Source organism: Drosophila gunungcola, assembly GCF_025200985.1.
Source record: "Drosophila gunungcola strain Sukarami chromosome 2R unlocalized genomic scaffold, Dgunungcola_SK_2 000079F, whole genome shotgun sequence".
Classification (NCBI taxonomy): Eukaryota; Metazoa; Arthropoda; class Insecta; order Diptera; family Drosophilidae; genus Drosophila; species Drosophila gunungcola.
Window position 1 is genome coordinate 73,358 of NW_026453177.1, and position 25,200 is coordinate 98,557.

At 47.1% G+C, this 25,200-nt stretch overlaps 6 protein-coding genes across 10 annotated transcripts; 3 read left to right on the forward strand and 3 right to left on the reverse strand.

Moving 5' to 3' along the window:
• Positions 1–233: 233 nt before the first annotated feature.
• Positions 234–2,993, reverse strand: LOC128256979 (epidermal growth factor-like protein). 4 transcript variants are annotated; one of them, XR_008267826.1, is made up of 6 exons: positions 2,648–2,993; positions 2,233–2,397; positions 1,553–2,164; positions 1,383–1,493; positions 1,152–1,325; positions 237–1,082 (listed from the first exon to the last, which is right to left on the reverse strand). XR_008267826.1 is itself a non-coding variant. In XM_052987749.1 (4 exons), the coding sequence occupies exons 2-4, from the start codon at positions 1,972–1,974 to the stop codon at positions 1,223–1,225; spliced, it is 636 nt and encodes a 211-aa protein (XP_052843709.1). In that variant the 5' UTR covers positions 1,975–2,397; positions 2,648–2,993; the 3' UTR covers positions 234–1,222. The 4 variants fall into 4 exon arrangements, 1 of the variants encoding a protein (XP_052843709.1); XR_008267824.1 differs by having other exon boundaries at positions 1,553–2,397; XM_052987749.1 differs by having other exon boundaries at positions 234–1,325; positions 1,553–2,397.
• Positions 2,994–2,999: 6 nt separating this feature from the next.
• Positions 3,000–4,455, forward strand: LOC128256978 (LHFPL tetraspan subfamily member 2 protein). The gene is made up of 3 exons (XM_052987748.1): positions 3,000–3,974; positions 4,035–4,148; positions 4,199–4,455. The coding sequence occupies exons 1-3, from the start codon at positions 3,569–3,571 to the stop codon at positions 4,339–4,341; spliced, it is 663 nt and encodes a 220-aa protein (XP_052843708.1). The 5' UTR covers positions 3,000–3,568; the 3' UTR covers positions 4,342–4,455.
• Positions 4,375–6,399, reverse strand: LOC128256963 (dnaJ homolog subfamily C member 21). Its single transcript, XM_052987713.1, has 2 exons — positions 5,652–6,399; positions 4,375–5,499 (listed from the first exon to the last, which is right to left on the reverse strand). Exons 1-2 carry the CDS (start codon positions 6,255–6,257, stop codon positions 4,486–4,488), a joined length of 1,620 nt encoding a protein of 539 aa, XP_052843673.1. The 5' UTR covers positions 6,258–6,399; the 3' UTR covers positions 4,375–4,485.
• A 2-nt stretch (positions 6,400–6,401) lies between these two features.
• Positions 6,402–12,573, forward strand: LOC128256956 (uncharacterized). 2 transcript variants are annotated; one of them, XM_052987697.1, is made up of 8 exons: positions 6,402–7,382; positions 7,568–7,854; positions 7,913–8,834; positions 8,913–9,465; positions 9,529–9,951; positions 10,013–10,207; positions 10,265–10,947; positions 11,007–12,573. In XM_052987697.1, the coding sequence occupies exons 2-8, from the start codon at positions 7,615–7,617 to the stop codon at positions 11,231–11,233; spliced, it is 3,243 nt and encodes a 1,080-aa protein (XP_052843657.1). In that variant the 5' UTR covers positions 6,402–7,382; positions 7,568–7,614; the 3' UTR covers positions 11,234–12,573. The 2 variants fall into 2 exon arrangements, with proteins under 2 accessions (XP_052843657.1, XP_052843658.1); XM_052987698.1 differs by having other exon boundaries at positions 9,532–9,951.
• Positions 12,574–18,310: 5,737 nt separating this feature from the next.
• LOC128256974 (dentin sialophosphoprotein) lies at positions 18,311–23,582 on the reverse strand. Its single transcript, XM_052987741.1, has 3 exons — positions 23,076–23,582; positions 20,101–20,242; positions 18,311–19,999 (listed from the first exon to the last, which is right to left on the reverse strand). Exons 1-3 carry the CDS (start codon positions 23,114–23,116, stop codon positions 19,343–19,345), a joined length of 840 nt encoding a protein of 279 aa, XP_052843701.1. The 5' UTR covers positions 23,117–23,582; the 3' UTR covers positions 18,311–19,342.
• A 99-nt stretch (positions 23,583–23,681) lies between these two features.
• On the forward strand, positions 23,682–24,849 carry LOC128256977 (uncharacterized). The gene is made up of 2 exons (XM_052987746.1): positions 23,682–24,209; positions 24,446–24,849. Exons 1-2 carry the CDS (start codon positions 23,829–23,831, stop codon positions 24,779–24,781), a joined length of 717 nt encoding a protein of 238 aa, XP_052843706.1. The 5' UTR covers positions 23,682–23,828; the 3' UTR covers positions 24,782–24,849.
• Positions 24,850–25,200: the final 351 nt, after the last annotated feature.

Consider the following 25,200-nt stretch of genomic DNA (forward strand, 5'->3'; position numbering starts at 1 on the left):
TCTGTCGGCGTCGACTGCGCTGCCGCTGCCTTCTTTGCTCTAGCTTTATCTAAGAAATACCCTCTACAGCGGGGTGTGGTGAGGGTCAGTTGAAATACCCCAATTTTGATAGGCCCCGCAAAATAAATACTACAAAATTCGTGGCTTATCGGAGAATCAGCTGAAAACTGAGAGGAGCCCTTGTGGGGAAACACCCTCTTTAAAGCCAAGCTCCCCTTTTCAGAACCCTCGAAGCATTTGTTTTCGGTGGCGACGCCTCTGGGGAACACGTACGCATTTTTTGCCTTCTTCGATTAGCTTTGTTTGCGAAACTGATGACGATCGGATATTCATATATCTGTGGATAACTTATTTAAACTAATAGCGACGGGCCTTCTATGCGCCCATTCTGTTATAAACAATAACAAAGTCGCTATGTAAGGCAACAACAAAACCAGTTAGCCAGCTCTCTTCCGCTCTTAAAGACTTTTCAGTGCTCTTCCAATATTCCCCTACAGAGGCAAGGCACATCTGTTTCCGCATACAGTTGAGACTGAAAAAAATTCAGCATCTACATCAATTAACCACATTAAATCCATTTTAAATATTTAGTGGGTCTATGTTTTTTCATTCTTATATATTTATAAAAGTTATTATTTAAGCATCTATTTATCTGCTGTTAATGGAAAATGTATTTTGTTTAAGTATGTTTTATGTATCCACAGTTCTACAGATAAGTATTGGTTTCTTTTTTTTCGCCCGTTCTACCAATGTAAGCAAAAACTATGAGTTGGTGCATTTATAACAGTTAAACAGTTTTCACATTTATATTTGATGTCTCCATTAATTTATAGTTTAATTTTTTTACTTTTTTTGCACGTTTTACTAACGTGAAGAAATTGGTTGGTGCATTTATTAAAGTTGTTCTTTCTATAATCAAATCTGATACTATCAACGTAAACTCGAGTTACAGGATCCACTTACGTTACCCCAATCCTTACAATGATTTTACATTGGCAGATTAAATGAAAAGATAACTGAGCTTCGAAAAGAGTTCAGTTAGTCTTTATCTCTCAACTTATGTCGTGTATGTAGCCTGAGATCTACATAAATACAATAAATTAATCAAAAACTATTCATAGTTTTTATAACGAATCCTATTTTAAACAAGCCTCAGGCCATTTAACCGAAACATCAGCTTGTCCTAAAACAGCCCCTCTGGCTTGCAGATGGCCTTACAAGGTCAATAGTCCCTGGAGCAGATTCCTTTGCGAGCATAATGGTGGTGTTTGTGACGGCAGGCGCACAAGTTGGGAGCGAAGCAGTAGGCTTGGGGTCCGCAATTGCTGGGAGGAAAATTGTATGATAAGACCGGCGAAGTATCAACGAGCAAACTTACTTACTGATCACAGATGGGCATACATTGATGTCCGTGGAGCAGACTGGCCCTTAATTCGTAGCCCTGAGCACAGATACACTGGCCGTCGGAGGAGCAGCTGCCATGGGTGCAGCGCCTGCGGTTGACACCGGATATTTACATCTTTATCCATGGTCCCACATGGCTCCTACTCACCCGAGACATGGGTCCAGCAGTCGGGCCGCCCTGTGACGGCACTTTTGGGACAGGGGATCGAAGTAATAGTGCCTGTCATTACGGCACACACACAGGTCGGGGGCAGCGCAGTAGCCACCGGCTTCACGACATCCAGGGAGGCACTCGGAGGCACAGACCAGTCCGTCCGGATTCCCGGCCATATACTGATCGGCACAAGGACAGGGTCCGTCCTCGAAGCAGACCCCATCCCGGCACACTATGTTGCAGCGCCTCACGCACTGGTGGGTGTTGACTACCAGCATCTCGTAGTCCGAACACAACGGCGGAGGCTCGTTGATCTCCCAGTAGCCATAGTCGTAGTAGTAGTGGCCCTGCACCAGAATGCACAGCATCAGCAGCTGCAGAAAGACCATCCGACGCGGCATCTTGGTCAATGGCATATGATCTGCACGGCGGATTCTGTCCCGCCAACGAGAGTGAGAGTGAAAGTGCTTTTTTTCGCAGGCGGAGCAATTTGTGTGCGGATCTCATTACGGCCTCGATCACGATCGCTGTGTACAAACAGAGTGCGGATGACGCAATGGACCCCAGCGGACGCGGCCAACTGATAACCGCTCGACCGGCGATCGTCTAGATCGCAATTACACATGATCAGGGCATTTGCATCGATCCAATCGGTCCGACGTTGCATTACTCACGAATTCGTGGGAGGGGTGGCGCTTTGAGTCTGGTGGGGACTTTTTCGATCGCCGATCGCATCCAACTCAAACGTGTGTGCAGAGAGCCAGAGAGAGCACTTTTGGGGACCGATTCTGGAATGTCTGGATTTCCACGCTCTCTATGTTGCGGCGACGACGCCCACACTGCAAAAAGTAAGTTTGAATATTTTTCATTAAAGACCAAAATTGTTGCTCATTCCTAAAGGTAAACTTTGATTACCATTTGTTTGTTTAAAAACAGGTTATGCTAGGGCCGAAAAAAGTTGAAAAAAATAATACTGGATATTTAATTGGTTTTACTATATTTAGTATAGTTCTACAAAGTAATGTTATTTCACTACGCAGTAGTTCCGAGATATAAATTTAAAATATATTAAAGCACAATGATACGTACCTGATTTCTGTATTGACAAAGAATTGCAAGTCTTTCTTAAAAAAATTTAAATAAATAAATTATTATTATTAATATGATTATTCAAATTACTTTGTAAATATTAAGAAGTTATACTTATAAGATGTAATTCATATATATTTAGCGCTTTAAGTCATTTTTACTTTTTAAAATACGTAATACAATCACTCAAGGTTACAAACGTCTCTCCAACCCAATTCTTCCAGTGCTGCGATCGGGGCCTGGCTCTGTCTGCGTCTGGAACTGCAGCTGGCTTTAATGGGCCGCCCCATTCATTCAGTCGGTCGATGTCGGCGAGAGATGACGCAGTGGGGTAACGGCAGCGGACACGGCGACGCCTGCGCGAACGGAAATCCAGATCCAGAGAGTGGCACAAAGTTGCCAAATATTCGCTTGGGGGACTAGCGAAAACGCCATCGAGGCAGAGTTCTATCTTCGCGGTTCTCTTTCTTCGCTTCCACGGCGTCTACGAATTGAGTACTTAACTGCCAACCGCGAACTGGGCGGTCTACGGCCCCGCCTCGCCCCGCTCTCCCTCATTTCCCTCATTTCCCCCAGCCACCATCACCCTCCGTGCGCGTGTGAGTGGGGTGAATAACATAAAACAGACGGCAGAAGGCAAACGGCATACGGCGAGCGCATAACAGCGAACGGCGAAAGCATAAAATAAACAATTCCATTTCGGGCTGGTCAGCTGGGAGGAAGTTCTGGCCCCCGCGCTGCTGGTGGTGGCAAGCGGTGCAGTGGAGTAGCGGTAGCGGTAGTGGTGGGTGTGGGATGTGCGTGCCCAGACAGATCCGCAGCGCTTAGAGTCTATTATCTATCCGGCCAGTGCTGACGCGTTGCGACTCCCAATCGACGGATTGCTGAATCTTTGAACTCTGGTAAATCTCAAGCATCGAAATGTGCTACGTTATCATCACCAGTGCCAGTCTGGTGTGGTTCCTCTGCTCCCTGGTGTCGGACATGCTCGTCGCAGTGGCCCTGGTCACGCCCAAGTGGCTGGTGGGCCCCGCCCAAGCCATCAACTCCAGCTCTAACCCCCATCGCCAGTCCTCGGTGGGCATTTACACGCGCTGCAAGGTAATGCAGGAGGGGGGACTATATCATTGCGGACGCTTCGACTTGGACGGACTGGCCACGGACAGCAACGTTTACCCCGGAGAGTGGAAGGCAGCCATGTTCTTCGCCTCGCTGGGATGTAGCCTGCTGTCGGTCACAGTGCTGCTGACTTTGCTTACCTGTTGTCGCCAGTCGGCCTTTGGGAAGAGCATCCACAACTTAACGGCCTGCGCCCAGGTGGTGGCAGGTAAGAGCCTAGCGAATCCGTTCACACCGTCGGCACTGCAGCTATACTTGCAAATTCCAGCAATAAGCGTGATGCTGGCCCTCTTCCTGCATCCGATAGGCTGGAGGGCGCCCCGAGTTCAACGGCTGTGCGGTCCAGATGCAGAGCCTTTCTATCCCGCCGACTGCAGCATAGGTACTTGAGTGAAACTCCCTGTTGAAGCGAACTAAATCTAACCCCCACAGGAATCTCCTTCTACTGCGGAGTCATCGGCGTACTCCTCACATTCGCCGCCGCCGGCATCAGCCTCAAGGCGGAGTCTTCCAACATGCGCACACGCGTTTGCAGACGAGTAGAGGCGGGCAGCAAACTGGTCTGCATTCCGTAGCTGGCTCCAGATGCAATGAGCACAACCTCCGACTTAGAGCGAGCATACTTAACTTCATTCTTGAATTAACTTTAACATTAGCATAAATAAACGACTAACATTTTACAATAGTAATATAGGGTGTGGCTGGATTTTCCTTTGGATCTACTTGTTCCGCTTGCCCTTGGATTTGCCCGGAGGCTTGCCCTCGACATCTGGCTTGGCCTTGGGTATGTAGACGCCGTGGTTCGTCTTCTTGAGGTGCGCAAACAGCTTGTTCTTAGAGTCAAAAATTAGCCGGCAGGTGACGCAGGTGTGTTGCGGCTTGGTGGGATCGAGATCTTCATCTCCGCTCTTAGAAGCACTCGTGGGAATCGCTTTGGACTCGTTTGGGATTGGTTCCGGAGCCGTTTGATCTGCCGGTTTTGCCTTGCTAGCAGCCGCCTTTTTGCTTTTGCTTTTCCTGGCACCCTTTTTGCCTTTACTCCAGTCTTCATCCTCTGATTCGCTAATGGCTGCCTTGAGGTCTATGGGTTCTTCAGGTCCATCGCTGGCTTCTTCCTCCACTTGCTTGGCAGCTGATTTCCTTGATTTTTTGTTCTTTTTGTTGCGCTTGCTTAGCGTAGATACCTCTTCGCTGGACAACTGTGCCTCATCAACTTGCAATTCACCCAGCGACTCCTCCACTCCATTTAAGCTGTCTTCGTGAGATGCATCGTTGAACGCCTCCTCCTCTTCCTCCATCTCCTGACATAGTCGCTCTACATTATCCCTGTGCTTCTTGCTCTCCTCGTGATTGGCCCGTGCCTTGGCGTTTTTAAATGTCTTGTTGCACGCCACGCAGTACAGATCGTCCACGTATTCCACCTCGAATTTATCGGCCTCCGGATCAATGTCATCCTCTGAGTCCTCGCCAACCTCTGCGTCCTCGTCTTCATCTGTGTAGTCGTCCGAATCGCTGCCGTACTGCTGCTCCAACTGCTTCAGCTGCTCTTCGTAGCCCTCATTAAACACTTTGTTTTCCCTGACGGCCGCCAGTGCCTCCTGGCGCTTTCTCAGCTGCTCCTTGCGCTTCTCCTCCTGTTTCAGGCGATTGGCCTCAGCCCGCTCCTCAAGAACTCGCCTGTAGGCCTGCACTCTGCGATCCCGCTTCCGCACAAAGTTTACCAAGTTTCGAACCTAAGAAAAAGTAGGGAAAAGTAAAGGTTTCATCAAAAAAGAAACTTAAGGCTACTAAAATCGAGTTTTTAAAATTTAAAAGGTTAAGAAACTGTTTTAAGATTAAAAACTATATTTTAAGAAGTTGTTTATTTTTGGGGATCAAATCTCACCTCTTCGTTGCGCTCCTTACGAGCAGTCTGGACGATCTTCTTCATCTCCTTCTCCACTTTGCGCAGGATAAAGCGTTCCTTGATCTCGCGCACATCGTAAGGGCACAGCCACTCGTAGGTCTTCCTGGTGCTATAGGCCTGCCAGAAGGCGTAAAACGGACCCACAACCTCCTCGTAGCTGCTGTGAGCGTGGCCAAAGTCCGGCGCCATCCCCAGACGGTCGTCCTCGTCCATGAACTCCATGTCCTCCAGGGCAATCTTCACAAAGACGTCGGTGTAGACGCGGTAGAAGCCCTGTTCGTCGTCGCCGTAGCCTTTGTAGCAGGAACTGGTGAAGAACTGGAACACGTCCAGGCAGTTCTCCGCGTACTCAGAGTTCTTGCCGCGCAGGATCTGCTCGCGGTGATTGTCGTACCAGAACCGCTCCTGTGGATCAGAAAGCACCTCGTATGCCTGCTGGATCAGCTGGAAGCGCTCCTTGGCCTCCGCCAGGCTGTCGGGATTCTTGTCCGGGTGCCAGCGCAGGGCCATTTTGCGGTACGCAGTTTTGATGTCCCCATCCTTGGCGTCTCGTTGGAGCTCGAGCTCCTCGTAGTAGCAGCGCATGTTTTCTTGTTCTAACAAATAATTTTGACAGCGCTCAGCTGGGAATTGGCAAGCGAAGTCTATTATCGATAACCCCTCACAAATGCGTGGATGGTGCCAGTGTTGAACAGCGCTGCAGCGAGAGATTCAATTCCGTAATAAGTAGCTTACTTTTGGGGCGAAAGCAATAAATCTGTAGTTTTACCGGGAAAATCTATTTTAAAACCGGAATCAACGCCATTGTTCCTGAACTTAAGCTATTCATGTATTATTCAAAAAGTAACGGTCAGTGGCATATCCTTAACGCGGTAGTCCTTGATACCTGTCGTCATTAGCTTTTTCCCCTTCGACGGCGACGGACGTTTTCCTTCCGTTGGTGTCCGCGCATCTTTTGTTCACTTAATCCTGTCGCACGCTTTTCACGCTACCACCGAAGTTTACGCATCGCATACCCATACACAGCTACGAAAAATAAAAAGTCAAAGCGCGATAAATTCAAGTGAAAAGCGACATTTTTAGGCCAACACAACTTGCAGTTTTTCCAGAATCAATTGTGCTTTTTTCCTTATAATTTGCGAGAACAGTTTCAAATAATTTGCATTAAACACAAATATACCAATATACCGACTGGAACCGAAACTCGAATATTGCCAATCTGCCATAACAATTCAAACAAAGTGCCAAAATATCGTAAAGCATTCGACTCTGTACCCGAAAAGGGAAATAGCTCTACATAAAATTTACAGTTACGTGGGATTTACAGTTAGAGTTACACACAGACAACCCACACAGGCTCACCCACTTCGCTCACACGCACACAAAGTTACTTCACCGCACAGCTTGAGTTCGGTGGGTGGTGGCGGAAGGGGAGGGGAGGGGATGACCCCAGTCCTTGAAGCATCTCGGCTTACGAACAACCCCCAACAACATTAGGTGCGTCGATACTCGGTCTAAACGTAACGGAGAACGGAAAAAAATAACCGTCAACAAAAAACAAACAAACACTGGAAGCCGACGCTGTCCGAGTGTGGGTCTCGTTTCTGGTATAGATTTACCGTTCTTTTGTGCATGTGTGTGTGTGTGAGCGCCACAAAAAAAGGAGGCGCAAAGGATATTATGCCGTTGTCAGCCGCATTTGCGAATAAGGTAATTTCGCATAAAATTCCAGCACAAGCCCCCTCCCACACAAACTATACAAAATGCTTGGCTATTGTGCCGACATACATAAATGGATTTCCTTATCAGCGCAAAGAGGTCCCAGGAGTCCGCTTTGTTCTATTGTTGCAGCTGAAATGCATTTGCCACTTGCCTAATGACCTCTTCCCTTTCAGCTACTACAATCCGTCCACTTTGATTAAGACTAGATATACCTACCACCATGTTTGGATCCAAACTACGCTCCTGGATGGAGACGCACATCGTGCGTCCCCGCAAAAAGGGCAGCAAGCACAAGCAGGCCGCCTCGGAAGCGGGCAGTTCCTGCTCCAACCACTCCAAGAAGGCGGGCACCCTGCCCCCGCAGGGGAGCAACTTGACCAGTCCGGTCCTGACCAGCAGCGGGAGTCACAGCATCGCTAGTCCGGTGCGGCGACGCGAGGTGTCGCCCATCCAGTGCCACGTAAGTGGGAGCTTACGGGAGAGTTGACAAACTGCTTACGTCTGTCTTTTTTCCGTAGCCACCCAGCCGTCGCTATGGCTGGCAATCCCCTGACGAAGACTCGTACGTCATAACCTCGCCCAAGTCGGACAATCTGCTTTACGCCCCGCACTGCTATCAGTCCCACGTGCTCCAGCAGCAGCCATCGCATCACTTGAGCGTCCCAAACAGCAAGGACAACTCTTGCACCGACAAATCGCCCATCAGGGTGAACTGCTCCTCGTCATCCATATCGTCCTTGTCCTGGTCGACAGGATCGAAGGAGCCTTCTTTTGGTAAGCAAGCTGCTGTGAAGGAGCAGGCTTTAAATGGGGAGTACCACATTCCACCTGAGGAGGAGGTGGAGTACGAAGAGGTTGGCGCTCTGCTGCTGCGACCCCCGGCACTCGTTCCAGCGGACCAGCAGCGCCCGCAGTCCGAGAACTTAAGCTCTGTGCGGCTGATCTACGAGGAGGAACCCAGGCAAAGCAACAACCATGTCCGATACGGTCGCTTGCTACCCTCCAAGCTGATTCAGCTTGGCGAGTCCCTAGACAATTTGACACCTCCGATTCCACCCGCTCCGCCAGCTGGCTCTCGGATGCGAACTCCTCGGGGAATGCAGCGCAGCAATATTTTACCGGGACCCCGGCCCCACAGCTTGCCCTCGCCGGAAAGCGCCTACTCCACGGGATACTCCACCGATGGCACATCGCCGTGCGCCGCCAGCAACTACAATCCACCGGAGTACTACATCAATATGCGATCGGGAACCCACTATTTTCCAAAGAGCGTCAATTCGCTGGCCATCGAGGCGCAGCGCTACAAGTTCGGCCTGAACCGCATTGAGGAGATGTCGCCCATGGATCCACTGCCCAAGAGTAACTTTGCAAGTTGCAATCATGGCATTGAGTCGTCGCCCAGTCCACTGGCCTTGAGGCAGCAGCCAAAGATTTTTGAATGTAAGTTTGAGTGTTCTTAGCCGGCCCGTCGGCAAAATTAGCATTTAACCCACTGCTCGTTTATCCCCCTATCTGCAGCTCCCTCACCAAGACAGCGCTGTCGTATAAGAACAAATCCCTGGTACAACACGGGAGAGCACTTGCCAGCCTCCGCTGGCTCCACTCGCATTGAGCAGGATGCCACCAGCACCACCTCTACGACCTCGTCGGGCATTAAGTCGAGCAATGAGCTGGAAGTTCCGGCGGCCAAAACAACAGCAAACAAAGCAGGAAAAACAGCCACTTGTACACCAACCCCCAACGGCCGAAGCACTCCCAGCAAGTCGGCCAGAGTGGCGGGTGTGGGCACTTTTGGGGGTGGGGCTGTTGGCGCACCTGGAACTGGGGGCGCTTACGAGTCCGAGGGCTCTTCTTCGTCGACTGAAGTGGAAAATCTGCATGCACCACATACCATAAAACGACGACACCTGGAGCAAGCGGAGACGACAACAACTTCAGCTCCTGTGGCAGCTGGTGGAGCTGGGGCTACCACTACCTCCTTTGTGCTTAGTGATGACGAGGCCACCCTCAACGAGATGATTGGGAAGTTTGACGAAAGCTACATTTATGAGAAGGAGACTGACATACTTAGGTAAGCTGCTGTAGTCCTTAACTGCTTCCCAAGTGGTCGGCTCATTTTCCATTGGTCTTTTAGCAGCGATTCGGATGTCACCGACTGCTGTGCTTCGGAGCTGGATACTGGACAGGACGCAGGCGATGAGTGCGACACGGATGAGTTATTGGACATTGACTTTATAGACACTTCATCCATGCAAGAGGTGGTACTTGACCGCCACGATCTGTCGCGCAATTTGGGCAGGTGCCACTACTATTCCAATCAACCCATTAGTCCCGGAATAAAGCGGAAGGCTTCAACACGCTCTCGACGCAAGAGTGGCCAGGAAACGGGTGAGAATTCCCAACAGCATCGACGTAAGCGGTTTTTCAAGACGCGCAAGAAGAGTAGCGAAAACCACGAAAAGCTTCCCTCGTCACCGCTATGTGAGCCTCGCGGCTCTCGAAGTGTGGGAGGCACACCCGTCTGCTTGCGACGAAATTTGCTGGGTCGAAAGGAGAGGTAAGAAAGATTCTTCGATTTTGTATATATAGTGTATACACATATGGTGTCTTATTTACAGGATCTACAAGACTTCACCTCTGTCAAACCGCTCTAATTCGCTGATATTTGGCAGTATCAATGAAAAAAACACACTTACCGTTGCAGAGAGCGAGAAGGCTCTTTTTAAGGCGGACTTGGAGGCTGATAGAAAGTACAAACAGCTCATCATGGAGGCCGAGTCCCTGCTTGAGTCCTTAAAAAACAGCTTGCAAAGGTGGGAAAAGGTTTTTTCTTCACATTCATAATAAATTAATTTTTCTCTTTTTAACAGTATCCCCAGGGACACACCAGTCGCCAGTCCGAGGCGCTTGAATCCTTTGGCTAACAAGCGCGTGGAGATGCTGAAGAACAGCGAAGTGGACTCCAAGAAACAGGCGCCGGCTCAAAACTCTCCTCCGCTGGAGCATGAGTTAGCCGCAGCGATCAATAGGCGCATAGAGATGCTAAAGTTTGAGACTTCTTCTGCTGCTTCGCCGCCCAACAGTCCGAAACTTGGACGCTGCAGCCCTCGCAAGACGCACCTGACAAACTTTATGAACCAAAATGCTCCGCCAGAGCTACCGCCACGCAAGATAAGCGGCAGCACTCTCACTGCTCCACTCTCACCTCAGCTGCAGCTAAATGGAAGGCGTCTGCAGGAAAGTCCCAAGAGCCATCGACGCACTATGATGGTGACTTCCACTTCCAGGACCACAACTACGGTGATCAGCTTCAACGGCAGCGATTCGGAGATGGAGTGCATTGCTGTGGAGGATATTGGCAATCACAACTACCTTCCGCAGCAGCATTCCAAGCCGAAAATCAAGCAGGAGGTCCCAATCAATACTAAACTGTTGGCAGAGTCGCAGATTAACAACAACTTCTATTGCCCGCATAGTGAGCCCTTAAAACGCAAAGTGTACAAGGGAAGCTCTTCGTTCGAGCGAATTAAGAAGAACTTTGACTTGGAATTGGGTGAGTACTTGAGACGTGTAGTGTTTCCGTTTCCTTTGTCTAACAACAATAAAATACAGATGCAAACGGACGGAGCAAGTCCAACGAGCGTTCGCAAATTAAGCTTTCGGCCCCCGTGTCGGCCAAGAGCTCTATGCAAGACGTGACCGTTGACGATGCCAAGGGCCAGGCAACGGCTGGTAGAAACTGCAAGCAGCAGCTCATACTGAACACCATTGTCGATCTAAAGCGCAGCTTGGAGCATCAGAGCCATCAGTTGAATGGCCTGAATGTCGAACAGAACTGAGTGAACAAACTACTAAGGCTAAGATCACCATCATACTTATTCATAACGCATTATTTAGACATAAAATAGCTCGTTAGGACCTAGGCTAACAGTCCAACCGAATCCCTCAGACTAGACACGAAAACTGAGCGCAATAACTTTCTTACTAATAAGAGAAGACGATTATTTACACATTTGGCCCAATACTTAAGGGCCGCAATTGGAAACATGGACTGGTGCAGAAAGTTATTAGGAAATATCTTTAGCATGTAGCAAATTGTTTTTGATGGAGTTTTTATATAATAATCGTAGACATAACCCAGAAGTTTAATTTATTTGAAATGTGTTGAAATTTTTAATTTTTAAATGTTTAATTTCGTAATGTACGTTGATATATCATAGATCTTAGTTCAATCATATCAAACGGTTTTTATATTAAGCGTCATTTCGTTACTATAGATAAGTTTAAGTTTGTTGTTTGACTTTAAGAACACTATGTTTTAAAAACACTTCTCTATTTTTAAAGATATCCTAGAGTTGTAATTTTTGATTAGTTTGGATGCGCCAAGCTAAACATGTGTTTAGAACACAAAATCCTTGGCGTCTCCAATGCAACTATCATACCAACTCCAACTATACAACCATAGCTTGAATACGTTGATATTAATCACTATATTAAATTACATAAGTCAATAACTGGTAATATTTCTTAGTTTCTTATCGAACGTGTTTGTGTGTGTGTGCGTTAATGTGGAACAAAAATTCATTCTCATTAATGCATTTCTTACATGAATTTTGCGTATACTTAGAACACTAAATTTATGGCTAGACTTGGTAGAACATTTTACTTAATCAGCATTATCTCTAAAGTATTCAAAAGTAGTGCTTTAAGTAAACCATATTACTATCCATCCAAAAGAAATTTTTTTAGCAAAATTGTTTGTAGATTAATGAAAAAATCATTGTTCGGTTTCCTTAGCTAAGTTGATAACGAAGATTGTGTTTTTAGCGCTAGATATGGGATAAATCTAGTCTATATTGAATTATATTTCGATTGGTCAACATTAATTTAAAATATGTTGTATTGGTAAGGTTTTTAATGATTTCCAAACGGAGGTGAATTGGTTGTAATTTAAATTAATTGACTCAAGTTATTTTGAATTATGTATTGTGTTGTGTACTCAATTTATATGCATATAGGCTATGTAGAACCTACACAGAGAATACATAATTTAAGTCAATAATGTAACGTGATAATAAAATTAATGAAAACCCTAGACCAAAATCGAACAAGATCCAAACTTAAAGGGGATCCGCAGAGTAGTAAGTATAAAGTAATTGCATATATCGTAACAGTTTGTGGTTTATTGTTTCACACCTGTGTACTTTGTAGCTTTGCGTTCTTGTTTCTCATTGAAATTAAAATTGCAATTAGTTTTCGTTTTCTCTTACGTAGTGCCTGCTTTTAGAGCCCCACGGCAGGAGGGGTAGTGGAGCGGTATGCTGTGTTAAATTTACTTAATTAGTTTCACCCGCGACGCGACACTTGAACATTGAACGGGCACGGACCGCTGGCCCTGCAAGCGAAAGACGCAAGCCGCGAATTCCAAAAATCGAACTCGATGTTGTGAACTTTAAATGGGCTGCTAATGCGTAGTTAACGGCTTGGGCCTGCAGCTGTCGTGGTAATTTATGCGCCCTAGATTCCAAATATTCAATTGGCTTTCCGATTAAAGCGACCTTAAGACAATCCAACGAGCTTTTGATATGATGACTTACAAACGGCAACTAAGGAAAGACTGCAGCAGACTCACTCCCAAGACGGGGGCTTACATGTGTTCAGGATGTGCGGAAACCTAGTACCACGTGCGGTATGAGTGATATTAACAAAAACCCTATCAGCCGACACATACAATTATCGAACCCATGTATTTTAAACGTCAATAAAGGACCAATATTTTGAACTACCTCCTATCTTAACTGCTCTTTCGTGCGTGATCGACATCCCAGTCATCATGGAATTTCCAGAGACTCCGATCCAATCCCCGTTTCTTGTCAACTTGTTTATTATTGTGTCTGGCGGTAAAAATAGCCCCGCATTGTTCTAAAAATCCCCAGAAAAGCATCGGCAATGGAAAATTAGCAGACAGATCATGGACTGCCCTGGCCGGCCGTCCGCTGCCTCCGCAGCTGCTAATTATGCAAATGGAGGCAGGGAGCGGACGACGCGAGGCGAGGAACGAATGCCAGGCGGAATAACAATTGGCCAGGCCACGCTTGAAACATCAAATCGGTATTAAGTGGGCAAAAAATATGGTCCGAAAGAGCGGCCATTATATGGTTGGTGGCCCAGTGAAGGAGGCGCGACTTGATCTCCTTAGCTGGCTGCACTCGAGATGGGCCCTATATGGGCAAACTGGTTCGGCTTCGGCTTCCACAATCTGCCCGCAGTGACCGACCTCTGTCCAGGAGGCGGAGTGCATTTCGAAAGGCAGGGGCCGGTCCCCAAGCTGCATTTTTCGTTATTGCTTTGTTTTGCGCTAAGTAGTGTATGAAAGGTACTTTTCCAAGAAATGCTGCCAGTGAACGGAAGTCAGCAGGCAAAAAAGTAATATTTTGCAAGTTATTTAAAGATTTTAAAGATGAATAGGTATTCAAGCGTACACTTCTGTTTACAAAACGACAGGGTGTAGTTAATTTCTGAGAATATATTTTCTAAATTTTTCATGAATTTTGGGTCTACGATGAGATTTTAACTAATACCCAATACCCACAATTCCAATTTCACAAATTAATTTTTAAGAACTCAGGGTGCTACTTAATTAGAAAACATATTTCTAAAGCATTTTAAGACTAGGATAGGATTTTCACCTACAACATTTTTTGAAGGATTTAAGGGATTTCAAGTTAGGGTATAGACATATTCGACTCCGTGCTCCTCCCGTGGAGTGAGCAATTGAGTGCCGATCTGAGGCTACAGTGCAGCTTTCGATCTCGAGCGATTAGCGCGCCGAAAGCTCAAAGATTTGAGGGGCAGGGGGCTAAGTTGTCGTTTTTGTTAGCCATCATGTTGACTGTTGACTGTTGTGGTTGTGTGTTGTTGCTGCTTTTTAACGTCTTTGTCGATTATTGTTATTATTATTGAGATTCTTGTTGTTGTCGACGCTCTGGGTTTTTGGCCGTAAAATGTTACTTTAGTGTTGGCCTGGCCCGCCGGCCTCTGCCGGCGTCGCTGTGGCCGCGCAGTTGCGTCGCCGTAACCGCTGTTTTTAGCCATGAAGGTCATACCCAGGTGTGTGGCATTCAGATTCACCTGAGCCCGGACCGGGCCCGTCTGTCCGAGTCCGAGTCCGAATCCGAGTCGGGCCAAGCCGAGCTGCTAGCGCTCAGCTCCAAACAGGTGAAGCGGTGGGAGGCGGCGGGAGGGGTACGTTGTTGTTTTGGCAGTTATGAAACTAGTCCAATGACTCGCCGCCTGTGTGTGTGCAAGCCAGCTCCGAGCTTTTGCCTTTGCCTCCTCTTCTTGTAAGTATGTAGTTACCCACACTGGTGCATATAGGGCGTATGAGTGATCTGTGGAATGGGCTTTTTGGTAAATGAACACAACTTTGAACCAAATGCAAGTCGTTGCTTTTGGCTGGTTCTCAATGTTGCGTCAGCCACTTCTTCAGAGTTTCGCAAGGTGGGACAAATGTGCGCAATACCAAATCAATTGACGCCTCGACCAGAGGGGAGACGGGGACTGAACAGTCGCCAAGCCGAGTTGACAAAGGAAAATAGCCCTGTCATGCGGCTGTGTGCAAAAATTGGCTCATTCTGCTGCGTAGCTGATTGTCCGGTTCTAGTTTCCAGCATCTAATCGGGGGATTAGTGGGTTTCCATCAAGCCCTGATTAAAACAGATGCCTGTATTTTCCGTTTCTGGCTAAACCTTTGTCTTTGTTACCGCGTAGCTCAATAAGTCTAGCTTAATAAATAAATTCTACGAAATCATTTTTTGACACTTAAAAGTTGAGGTATCAGTTACAAAATTGTTTTTAAAGCCATAAACCTTGTCAATGTAAGCCCTTGCTCCTCCTTCCCCTCCCCTTCAGCAACCTTTTCCGGGCTTGTACATTTCTTGCCTTAAAGTACCTCCGTTTTGAAAAGCCCCTGACGTCACGGCAGCGATTCGAACTTGGCCCACACATTCTGCGAATGTGAGTTCCCCTTTCTTGTGTGGAGTGGGTCAAGCTAATTAATTTCGAGGGTGCTCAATTAGCGCTTGCTCCCATTCAACCCGAGATGAAGTTGATCGCTGGACTTTGAGAGGCTCTCGGTGCACCCCCATGGGTGGGGGACTGGGGATTGGGAAGCTACCTGCGCAGAAAGTTCGTGAATGAATATCTTTAACGTGATTTAGCGCTCTCTGTAATGTCTGGCGTGTGAGCTCAAGCTCGGCTCTGGCCGTGTGTGAGTGTGGAATTTCGAGTTTTTGGACTTTGCACCAGTGGCTAGCCATGAACCGACGTCGCTGAGCTGGCCGCCAACACAGTCCGGGCCCCCGCCAATCCCCACCAGATCGTGAGCGTTGTTTGCGCCTCGCTACTCATCTATGGCGGCTCGAAGATGGGCTGTGGATGGGCGTGTGGACAGCGGACTCTAATTATTCAGACAGCAATGTGACGCACCTGCTGACAGCATAATGCGGAATTCTCGGCAACCGATTTGTCTCCAGAACAGAATCGTAGCCCCATATCGGCAGGCCATCGATCGGCGGCCATAACGAGACCAGCATCCGCGAATGGAATCAGGAAGTCGGCTACTGGGGGAGGCGGCGGCGGCGGCCCTAACGGAAATTAGTCAAAGTTTGATTTGGTTCCAGTCAAGATCTTTCAGCTTCCGCCTGCGTACGTCGATCTGGGGTCAAACGGAAGTGTTTCTCGATGCTTTTGGCCCTCTCATGCCAATCTCTGTTGGATCTGGTCGGAGTGCAGTTATTAATTAATTTCTCGTTTCGATTTGCATGCCGAGTTATTTTCGGATCGCGACAGCGGCACGTGATAAAATTTGATTCCGAGCTTGTTTCAATGGCTGCTGCGATTAGTTCGGCTCAATGCTAAAGAACAGCAGCTTCAGCCTTGAGTACTCGGACCTTGGGCAGTACCGAAGTGCTTGACCAGTTACAAACGTCCCAAACTGCTGACTCACGCCAACTCCGACTTTCTTTTGTCGCCGCTGGCTTATGCTAATTCCGGACAACCGAATCTGGAGACGGTTCTTCTGCCCGGCTCAAGGTTCAGATGCTGCCGGAGCGGGCGGGTTCAATAAACGAAGCCGAAACAAAGCAGAATAGCCGGAGTATCGATCTGCGATGAGTTATGATACTTCCGTCTATCTCCGCCCCTGTCCGGGGTTAAGGCGAGCGGATAGCCAACAAGCCAACAACAAGCGGAAGCCGAAAGCGAGCTAGAACCGTAAACAAGTTTTGCCCCGCAGCAGCCAAACTCTCAGCCAATCCACCAGGCCAAAACAAATGTTCGAAACATAAAATGAGTCTTAAAGTGAGACTGGCGCAGTTTGCCCCCTCTCGGCCCCTCCTGCGATGCGGAAGCCTTAGCAAGGCGCTAATTGGTTGTCCGAGACGAGAAGAAGCAGAGCTTTCAGAAATCCCCCAGAATCCCAACCCTGTCCACATGCAGTGGGCCAGGAGGAGGAAGACCCTGAAGCTCAAGTGGAGTCTGCCGATAAGCACGAATCAAGTTCATGGCTTCTAAAAGACTGCTCGCAATTCTTGTCACAACGATGATAAGGCCACGTCCAAGAGCACAGCCAAAATAGAAACAGAAATAAACATTAACTAGCCGTCGAGTGGCCGCGGCGAAAAGCACAATTTACTTGGCCCAGATACATACTTACCACAATGGCCTGACATTCTAAAAGCAGATTACACATCGCAGTTCACCGAAGCATGATCGGATTTGAGACCGATGAAGAGCATATACTATTATGTCGCTTTTGTTTGCAAATAGTGTTGATAGCTCTGATTCCGGGCACGTGTCCAAGAACCCGAGAGCCCAATTTCCTGGTCCTCCCCCGCCCTGAACTTGAGCAGAGAGTAGATATGGCCATGAGTCAGTTGCATGATCGAAAGTTTTTCGCGGTCATTGGCTATGAATCGGCTGGGCGGGGAATTATTTTGTAATTGGAGGAACGCCTTGCCTTAAGTACTTTATCTAAGCGTCGATAAGGTGGTTGCCTCATAGGCTTCACCTAAATTTCTTCCGAGGGCAAGTTTTTCCTTTTCCCCGAGTTACGCCCAATCATCATCACCAGAGGAGTAAAACCAGTGACTGTTATGATACGGCACGCGTTTGCTTGCATTAATACAACGGGAAGTAAGATTAGATAGGAAAGCTTCCTATTTGGATTTAATATTCCTGATTTGTAGCACGATAATTTGGTTAAATAAAATTTGCTTACGTATATTTAAAAAAGTGAGTCTACGGAGGTAGACAAATCTTCGTTTTCAAGAAGGATTAGATTAAATAACATTTATGTATTGCCAAGTATGTACGTGTTTTAAGAATACTACAAAAACAATCGTCTCATTGATCAGATATAACTATAAATATCCATTTAGATAAGATAGAGGACCTAGTTAGATATTTATTTGCATGTAGGATAAGATAAAGGAGAGTTTTCGTTATGGAGGGGCGGGAAGTACATTATTTATCTAAATATCGGGAGCCAAGATTAGGTTGAAGACATTTCTTATACGTACTTTTGAGTACATTTTTATATTGAAAACAAGATAGGATACATATAGTTATAAAAAGGGGCAGTCCATTATACCACCTGCATACCTGCACTTTGCTCAAAAACCGAGTTCGCTTACCGTGAATTCACTGTAATCTATATAGCGCATTTACAATGGCCATTGCCACCTTTCAACCGTTCGACTCCACCGATCCAACCGGCCTTTGTACCCATCACACGAGCCACAACTCAAAATTTAGCTTCGTTGGCACTTTCTTTATCGTTTATTGTTGCCAAGCCCCGAAAAACGGGACAGAGAGGGGGGTAACCAGAAGGGGAAAGAAGAAACGAGCAGGTGGAATATGTTTTCTAAGTAAAATTTATTTATTGTGTATAAATAATTCTCTTTTAGCTTTCGCACAAGCGCTTTTAACGTTAATAATTTACAGTTTGCTCTGCAGACTTCGATGCCGAACCAACGACATGCAGGGATTGAGTTTCGGTGGAACTGGGAAGGTCCCCATGCCACTTCCTTCAAAGCCCCTGGATATCGCTGGTCGGCAGCAAAGTGGAAACCAAACGAAACATAACGGCACAAATAGTTGGCTTAAACAATTACAATAACAATTGTGGAATATATAAATTTGCATACAGGCTAAAGTGAAGCAAGCCGTTTTCGCTCGCTACCGCTCCCACTTCACTTGTGTTCGTAATCGTTATTTAGTTAGAAATTAAATTTCTTGTACTTGTTGAACATTGTTTGCTTTAGTGTTGTATCTGCAGTTCCCATAGCTATCTATCCAATACATATAAGAAAATTAAATTGCAAAGAACCAGGGATATGTGAGTAAGGGCCACAGCTGCGCAATGGATAACATTTTGACTTGGCCGCAGTGGGGCCCCAACGGACACAGAAGGAATGATCGGAATAGATTTGATTGGCTTCTGTGTTTTGTTTTCTAATTTCGTTTTCCCTTAAAACCCATTAGAGGGATACAACGTAGAGGTTACAATTTTTACAACATAACTCTTTTTTTGAAAAGCGCTGCTTTAACTACTATAACTACCAGTTGTTATTTATCATCCTCAGTTATACATTTATACAATCCTCATGCACACATACGATCCTCATATGTCTTACTTAGCACCCCCTCAAGTTACATATACATATACATTATCATATACACAGATATAGATATACAGATACAGTTATAGTTAAAGTTAGAAAAAGACCTCACACTTGGTTCTCTTGATACTAATGAGAGTAAGACCCGCCCGCTAATATGGTATGAAGTTAACCCCGCCCAGCTCGAAAGGAAGTGAAATTCTAGGTGTAGGTGTAGGATTAGGAGGCGTAGGAGAAGAGGGTCGAGAAGGCGTTTGGTTGGGCGTCCTAAACGGGCCCAATATCACTTTGGTATCTGGCGGTCAGGTAGTTGGCCGCCTCTGTCATTTGTTCCAGGCACTGGTACAGACCGTTCAGATGCCTCCGGCAGCGCTGCGCCAGCTCCGTGGCCTTGTCCCCGGAGCCCTGCTTCGACTTGGCCACGTCCACGATGTCGCTGCCGTCGCTGCTCTGGGCGTTGTCGCTCTTGTTGCCGTCCGACTCCAGACCCGAATCGTTCTCCTGCGAGATGTCCGAGTCCGAGTCGCTCATGTTGCTCACCGAGTTGGTGGACATCATCGAGGCGGTGGAGGTGCGGCGCACATGGCCCTTGACACTGCTTGAAGCGGTTGTGTTTTGTTGGCTGCCGCTGGACTCAGTCTTGCTCTCGCTGGGATTGCAATTCGAAGTGGGGTTGGATGAAGCGTTGGGCTGCTGCTGCTGGGGGTGCTGCTCGTCGTCTTCCTGGTTGGCGGTCCACAGAAGATCCTTTTTGAGAGAGTTCAGCATGTTGTACAGATTGAACAGCTCGGAGGCGCTGAGAAAGTCTTGCACGTTCTTCGAGTGCGCCGCCCCCCGCTTGCCCTGGGCACTGGAGCTCTGTGTCAGTTGGTTGGCGGTTGAGTCCTTGCCGGTGGCTGCGATGATGTCAGTGCTGTCGCCGATCTGCAAGAGAACCAAGCAAACGGGAGGAGCGGTAAGTACGGTTGCGTTCGAAGGGCTTGCCGCAGGGTGGGACTGAGCTTTAAGGGGCTTGTGGTACCAACCTGTCGATCCATGAGCCTGCAAGGCACCAGTATGGTGTCGTCCATAATGTTGACAGTCTTAACAAATTTCTCCATCACATTGACAATGCTGTCTTTGGAAAACTGCTGCTCATCGTGACGGGCGATGCGGCGCAGGCAGTTCCTGAAAAAGCAGAACAGTCGGAAGATGAGATTGGGCCAGCAAACCGCAAACAGAAAACCAGTGGAGCGTGTGCAGAGGAACCAGTTTGGACAATAGACAGCGTGATTAGGGACCAGCGACTGGCCGTTCTACAGCGTCGTTAAGTCTGCCGCGATCAGACTTCCGCCACTCGAAGTCTTCTTTCGCTGGGTGGGCCTCGCCGCTGGCCAACGTGGCGTATGATAGATATGAATTGGTTTGTATGCAAATCAACGATTCGCTGACGTCTCAAATTCAATTTGTATAAAATAGAAAACCTGTTGGTGCTTTTGTACCTGACAGTGCTCGTGCGGCTCTTAAAACAAAGCCCAGACGACCGGACGGACAGCAAGATTTCTATTTTGGTTTTTAAAGCCAATTTAACCCGGCCACGTTCTGGTGGAAGAGGAGTAGATGGAGGTGGGCGCGCGGAGGGCAAAGCCCCGACTAGGCTCACCACATTCCAAGTAATGGTTATACAATCCTGGCCGGTCTCATTAACTTTAATTTCACGAAGATCGAGTAACATTGTCAGGTCAAGCCCCATAAAGCGCGCTAACCATTAACCCCCCGGGTTTTGAAGTTTGTTTTTGGTGTCTGGAGCTAAAGCGGTCAAAGTCTAGAGTCGGCACGGCTTATCGCTGCCAGACGGTTCCCAGACGGAGCTGGAGTTGCGTATCTCCCGTGCCTGCCGTTTAATGCGACTAGGTTGCCCAGCCCGGAATGTAGCCAGCCAGTGCGAGGCCGCGTGATCGCAGCTAGTTGACAAAATGAGCGTCGAGCGCACTGATAAATTTAGTTTTAGTGACTGCGCCATTCAAAGACCTCTACCCTACAATTCCGCCGCTGTGGCCGCCCGCTCCCGCTGCCCTGGCGAACAAACTTAGACAATCTAGATATCGATGGCTGAAGTGTAATGCGGGGCTACCGGGGGTGGGGGTGGCCACGCGAGTGCTGCGTGCTCCGAGCTCCGTTGACCGACATCGGCCCACTAGGGGCCAGAACCAGATGTAGATCAAGAAGCAGAACATTATACGGGTGTCAAGGTTTTTTTCCTCTGTCACGACGGCGGAGGATTCCCAGCCAGCCACTCAGTGACTAATTAAGCTAATTGCGTGGCATTCCGATCATGGAAATCAGCGTAGGAATGCGCAAACAATTACCATCCTATCAACGCTTTTCGCATGGACACTCGACCATAATAGATTGCTTGATTGTTGTCTCATGAAACTCTAAACAATCACCTCAATTTAATTTCAATTATTGTTATTTGTCTCCCCTGACCACGACACCACGACCCTGGCTTATTTGTATGGATGGTTCTAATCAGGTGCGCTTGAGTGCTGGCCACGCGCCAGATGCCTTGGAAGCGCTGTTGACCTTTCCTAGCGGGCACAGCAATTCTTTTCCATTGATCTCCGCCTCAACCGCCGCTCCCACGAACCCACAAACGCCGGTTCGGGTAACACGCCACACGCCGCCAGCCAATTGGAGGTCTCGAATCGTGAGCACACCAGCTGACAGCTCCCCGCTCCCAAACTCCCCGGTCCCCGTTTCCCGTTCCCGGTGTGAGAATTGGGCTAAGCCCGGCCAGCGTCACGCGACATGCGCGAAAAGATGGAAGAAGGAGAAAAGGGCAAGGGAAGGTGCGGTACATCGCATACAACGCCGAAATCAGGCGACTTTTTCATTGAACTGCAGCTGGTGGGTGGGTGGTGCTGGGCCAGCTTCATGTGGCAAGCGAAGCGCCTCTCTTACGGGCTCTCTTCGGTCCGTGAGTTTTCTCTTTGCTGCCGAGATGTGGCGTGATGTTGCCCAGAAACTGTACGATGGTTGGACCAAAAATAAGAGTCGCCTCCATCAGCTGAGCATGATGAATGAATCGCTGGCGATGCCATGTTTTTGTGGTATTTCTCGTATTTGCAATGTTGGGCAATGGCATATACATACACACGAAGTCAACAGTCGCAGTCTTTGAACCGAATTGACCAACATTTGGTTTGCGCTTTGGCTCCGACCTCCAGCATAATCGATATTTGATACGCCAGCAAATTAGATATTCTTCCAACTCGGTACAAGTACTCGGTGGCCGGGTTTGGGTTTGTTTACTCAGCGCCCGTTGGCGGTCGTAAGTTGCCGTTCAAGGCGACACCTGCCTAAAAAACGAGCGACACACTGCGAGGTAAATCAGAGAATTTTCTTCGATTTAAGCGGCCCAAGGAGGCCGAATAGTGGCTACCTGGCTATCTAGCCCCGATGAGTAATGATTTTTTACCAATAACTAGCGAACTAGTGTCAGTTCGTAGACGGAACTAAGGGGAAGGTGCTATACAGGTATACAGATAATGCCTTATCGCTCATCCAAAAGCTGGGCCTCTGATTTGCCTCCGTTGGCTCACTCGAAACATTTAGCAAACAAACAGTGAAAAAACGCCAACATATTTCTCTTTCTGTATGGGTGTACAATATATAGCCGATTGTGTCATATTAGCGGACGGCGCTGGCTTGGTTTTTTCTTTCGTGTTTGAATTGGCCGGGCCGTCCGTCCCGCCGTCCACCTAAAAATCGTACGATAAATTTCTTGTATCTCGTTTTTTCGCTTTGTCGGTGCAAACGAAAGAGAAAACGGACGCGGGGTGCGGTTGGATTTGGTTTTGGTTTGGATTCAATTTGGGAGTGAGTCGACGAAAGAGAGCGCGCCATTCAGATTCAGGGGCGGATCGGTGAGGCATCGGGAACGGGGGGATCAATTTAACATCACTTTGGGCAAATTAAACTTAAACGCTTTAACTAGCGGACTCGGACTCGGACTTACCGACTCGTCTCCAGCTTGGTGAGGTCTGTGTATCCACTCATGATGGCTCTGTTTCTGATTCTGTTTTTCCAATGATGATGTACAACTGCTACTGACCCGCTGGCACAAGTACAATTGAAGTGAGAAATTATCTTTGATTTCGGCCGCACCAACACTCGCGCACTTTCACTCGCGTTCGGAATGTTCCTGGCTGGGATTACGAAATTTCCACAGGTGATTTGCTTGGTTGATTGAGCTTAGTTAGTTTGGTTTGGAGTATTGGAGTAGCTGCTGCCCCGGCGGAACTGCTCTGACTAGTGCGCTGCCTCCAAGAAGTCGCTGCTGTTTTATGCCAAAAATTTGCATGCACGCACCGAGCTCGATAAGACCACGACTTTGGCCGTCGATCTTGTACGATCCTATTAAAATATGTAGGAATTCTAAACAGTCAGCACGCGCATCGCCAATTCGATTCGATTTGATTTAATTTTATTTGATTGCGACGACCACGACGCAGCCAACGAAGAGATTTTCCAAAAATTACAGAGAGGAGAGCGTTGCGAGTTGCTTATATAGGGTGTGGGACGACCAGGGATACTCAACTTCGATAGGACTATCGATATCGAAACAACCTATGACTTATCAGCTGTTCTTGGAGTATAGAAAGTCGATTTCCAACACTAATCGCCTAACGAACAAACGCAACTCTGAAAGCGTCAATTGAATATAACGCTTTCGTTGTCCTGAACATTACTGCTTAAATGTGTCAGGAAAATGGAAAACTTGCCAATGGAAATAGACGACAGTGCGCCGCCGATTCACGAGGCGTTGATCAACTACGCAGCAACAACTTGCCGCTTGTTTTACATACACGACGCTTCCGCTTGGAAGGAATGGACCACGAATACCGAGTATTTCCAGGATCTCTCTGCCGACGAAGTGTGTCACATATTCCTGACTGAAGTTCTACCAAATTTGGAGACTTATGAGCTATCGGAGAGCATCAAGAACCGCTTCAAGCTCTTAGAAATTCACCCACTCTTCCGACGCGTTGCCCAAGGCTATCAGTATACTCCCGATCGCGAACTAGCATCTCGCTTTGTTCTGCAAAAGGACCGTGACTACTGTCTGATTGGCGATATTGAGAAACCCCAGGTACATATATTCCTTACACATCCATAAATTCACTTAGCGGACCTCAAACATGCAACGACATGTTTGCCCCTATATGTAAATCACTCATGTAAATAATGTGCAAACATGTCATGCATACATACATATGTAGCTATTTTAATATAAAATGTCAATATTTATTACATACCAAATTAGTTTTTAGTTGCTCCTACATCAGTAGTAAAAATATGATTCCATATCGTATTAATTTTTTATAGGAAAGTCAGCCAAGACGTGGATCCCACACCGTGCTTTTGGACGACGAAGGAGATGAACCCAAGACCTGTGTTGGATACAAAAGCAAATTAAGTCAGGAGTTGGCCGCTATCGGCTCGGCCATTTTGTCTACCGATCTGGAGCTTGCCAATGGACAAATGCTCGATGTGGCTGAGATACATCGCCGTTTGAGATGTGCAAAGCAGAATTTCGAGGACAAGGCCATACTTGCTCCATTACGTACAGATATTGACGACATGATAAACAAATTGACGGTCTTCGACGAGCTAAAAGCTAAATTTTGTCGGGTAGTAAGTGATTGTAAGAAATATGCATAACATCAGTTCAGATGTGAAAGATGTTTTGGGCGTCAGTTAAATAAATGCCTTTAATTACTTGCGGTTAATGGTAAGCCAAAGTTTTCCTCGAAACTAAAACATCGTAAATCTTTTAAGGATTAAAAAAAAGTAAAAATGACTAAAACTTTCGTATAAACTATATAACTTAAGTAGACATTTTAAATGTTTTAAGAAAACCGATTTTATGTATACCATTCATCACTTATATGTTATTTACATTACTCAACTGCTGTTTTAATAAAATAACTGAAATTTTCTCGACATTAAATTATTAAAAAGTTTGTCACTCACAACTAGAGTACCTCCAATTCTTGAATATTTCAAATATGTTTACTGTTCATTTGTTAAGAAATCTCATTTTGTGTACTTGATTTACTTCATTAAATGGCAGTACCAAA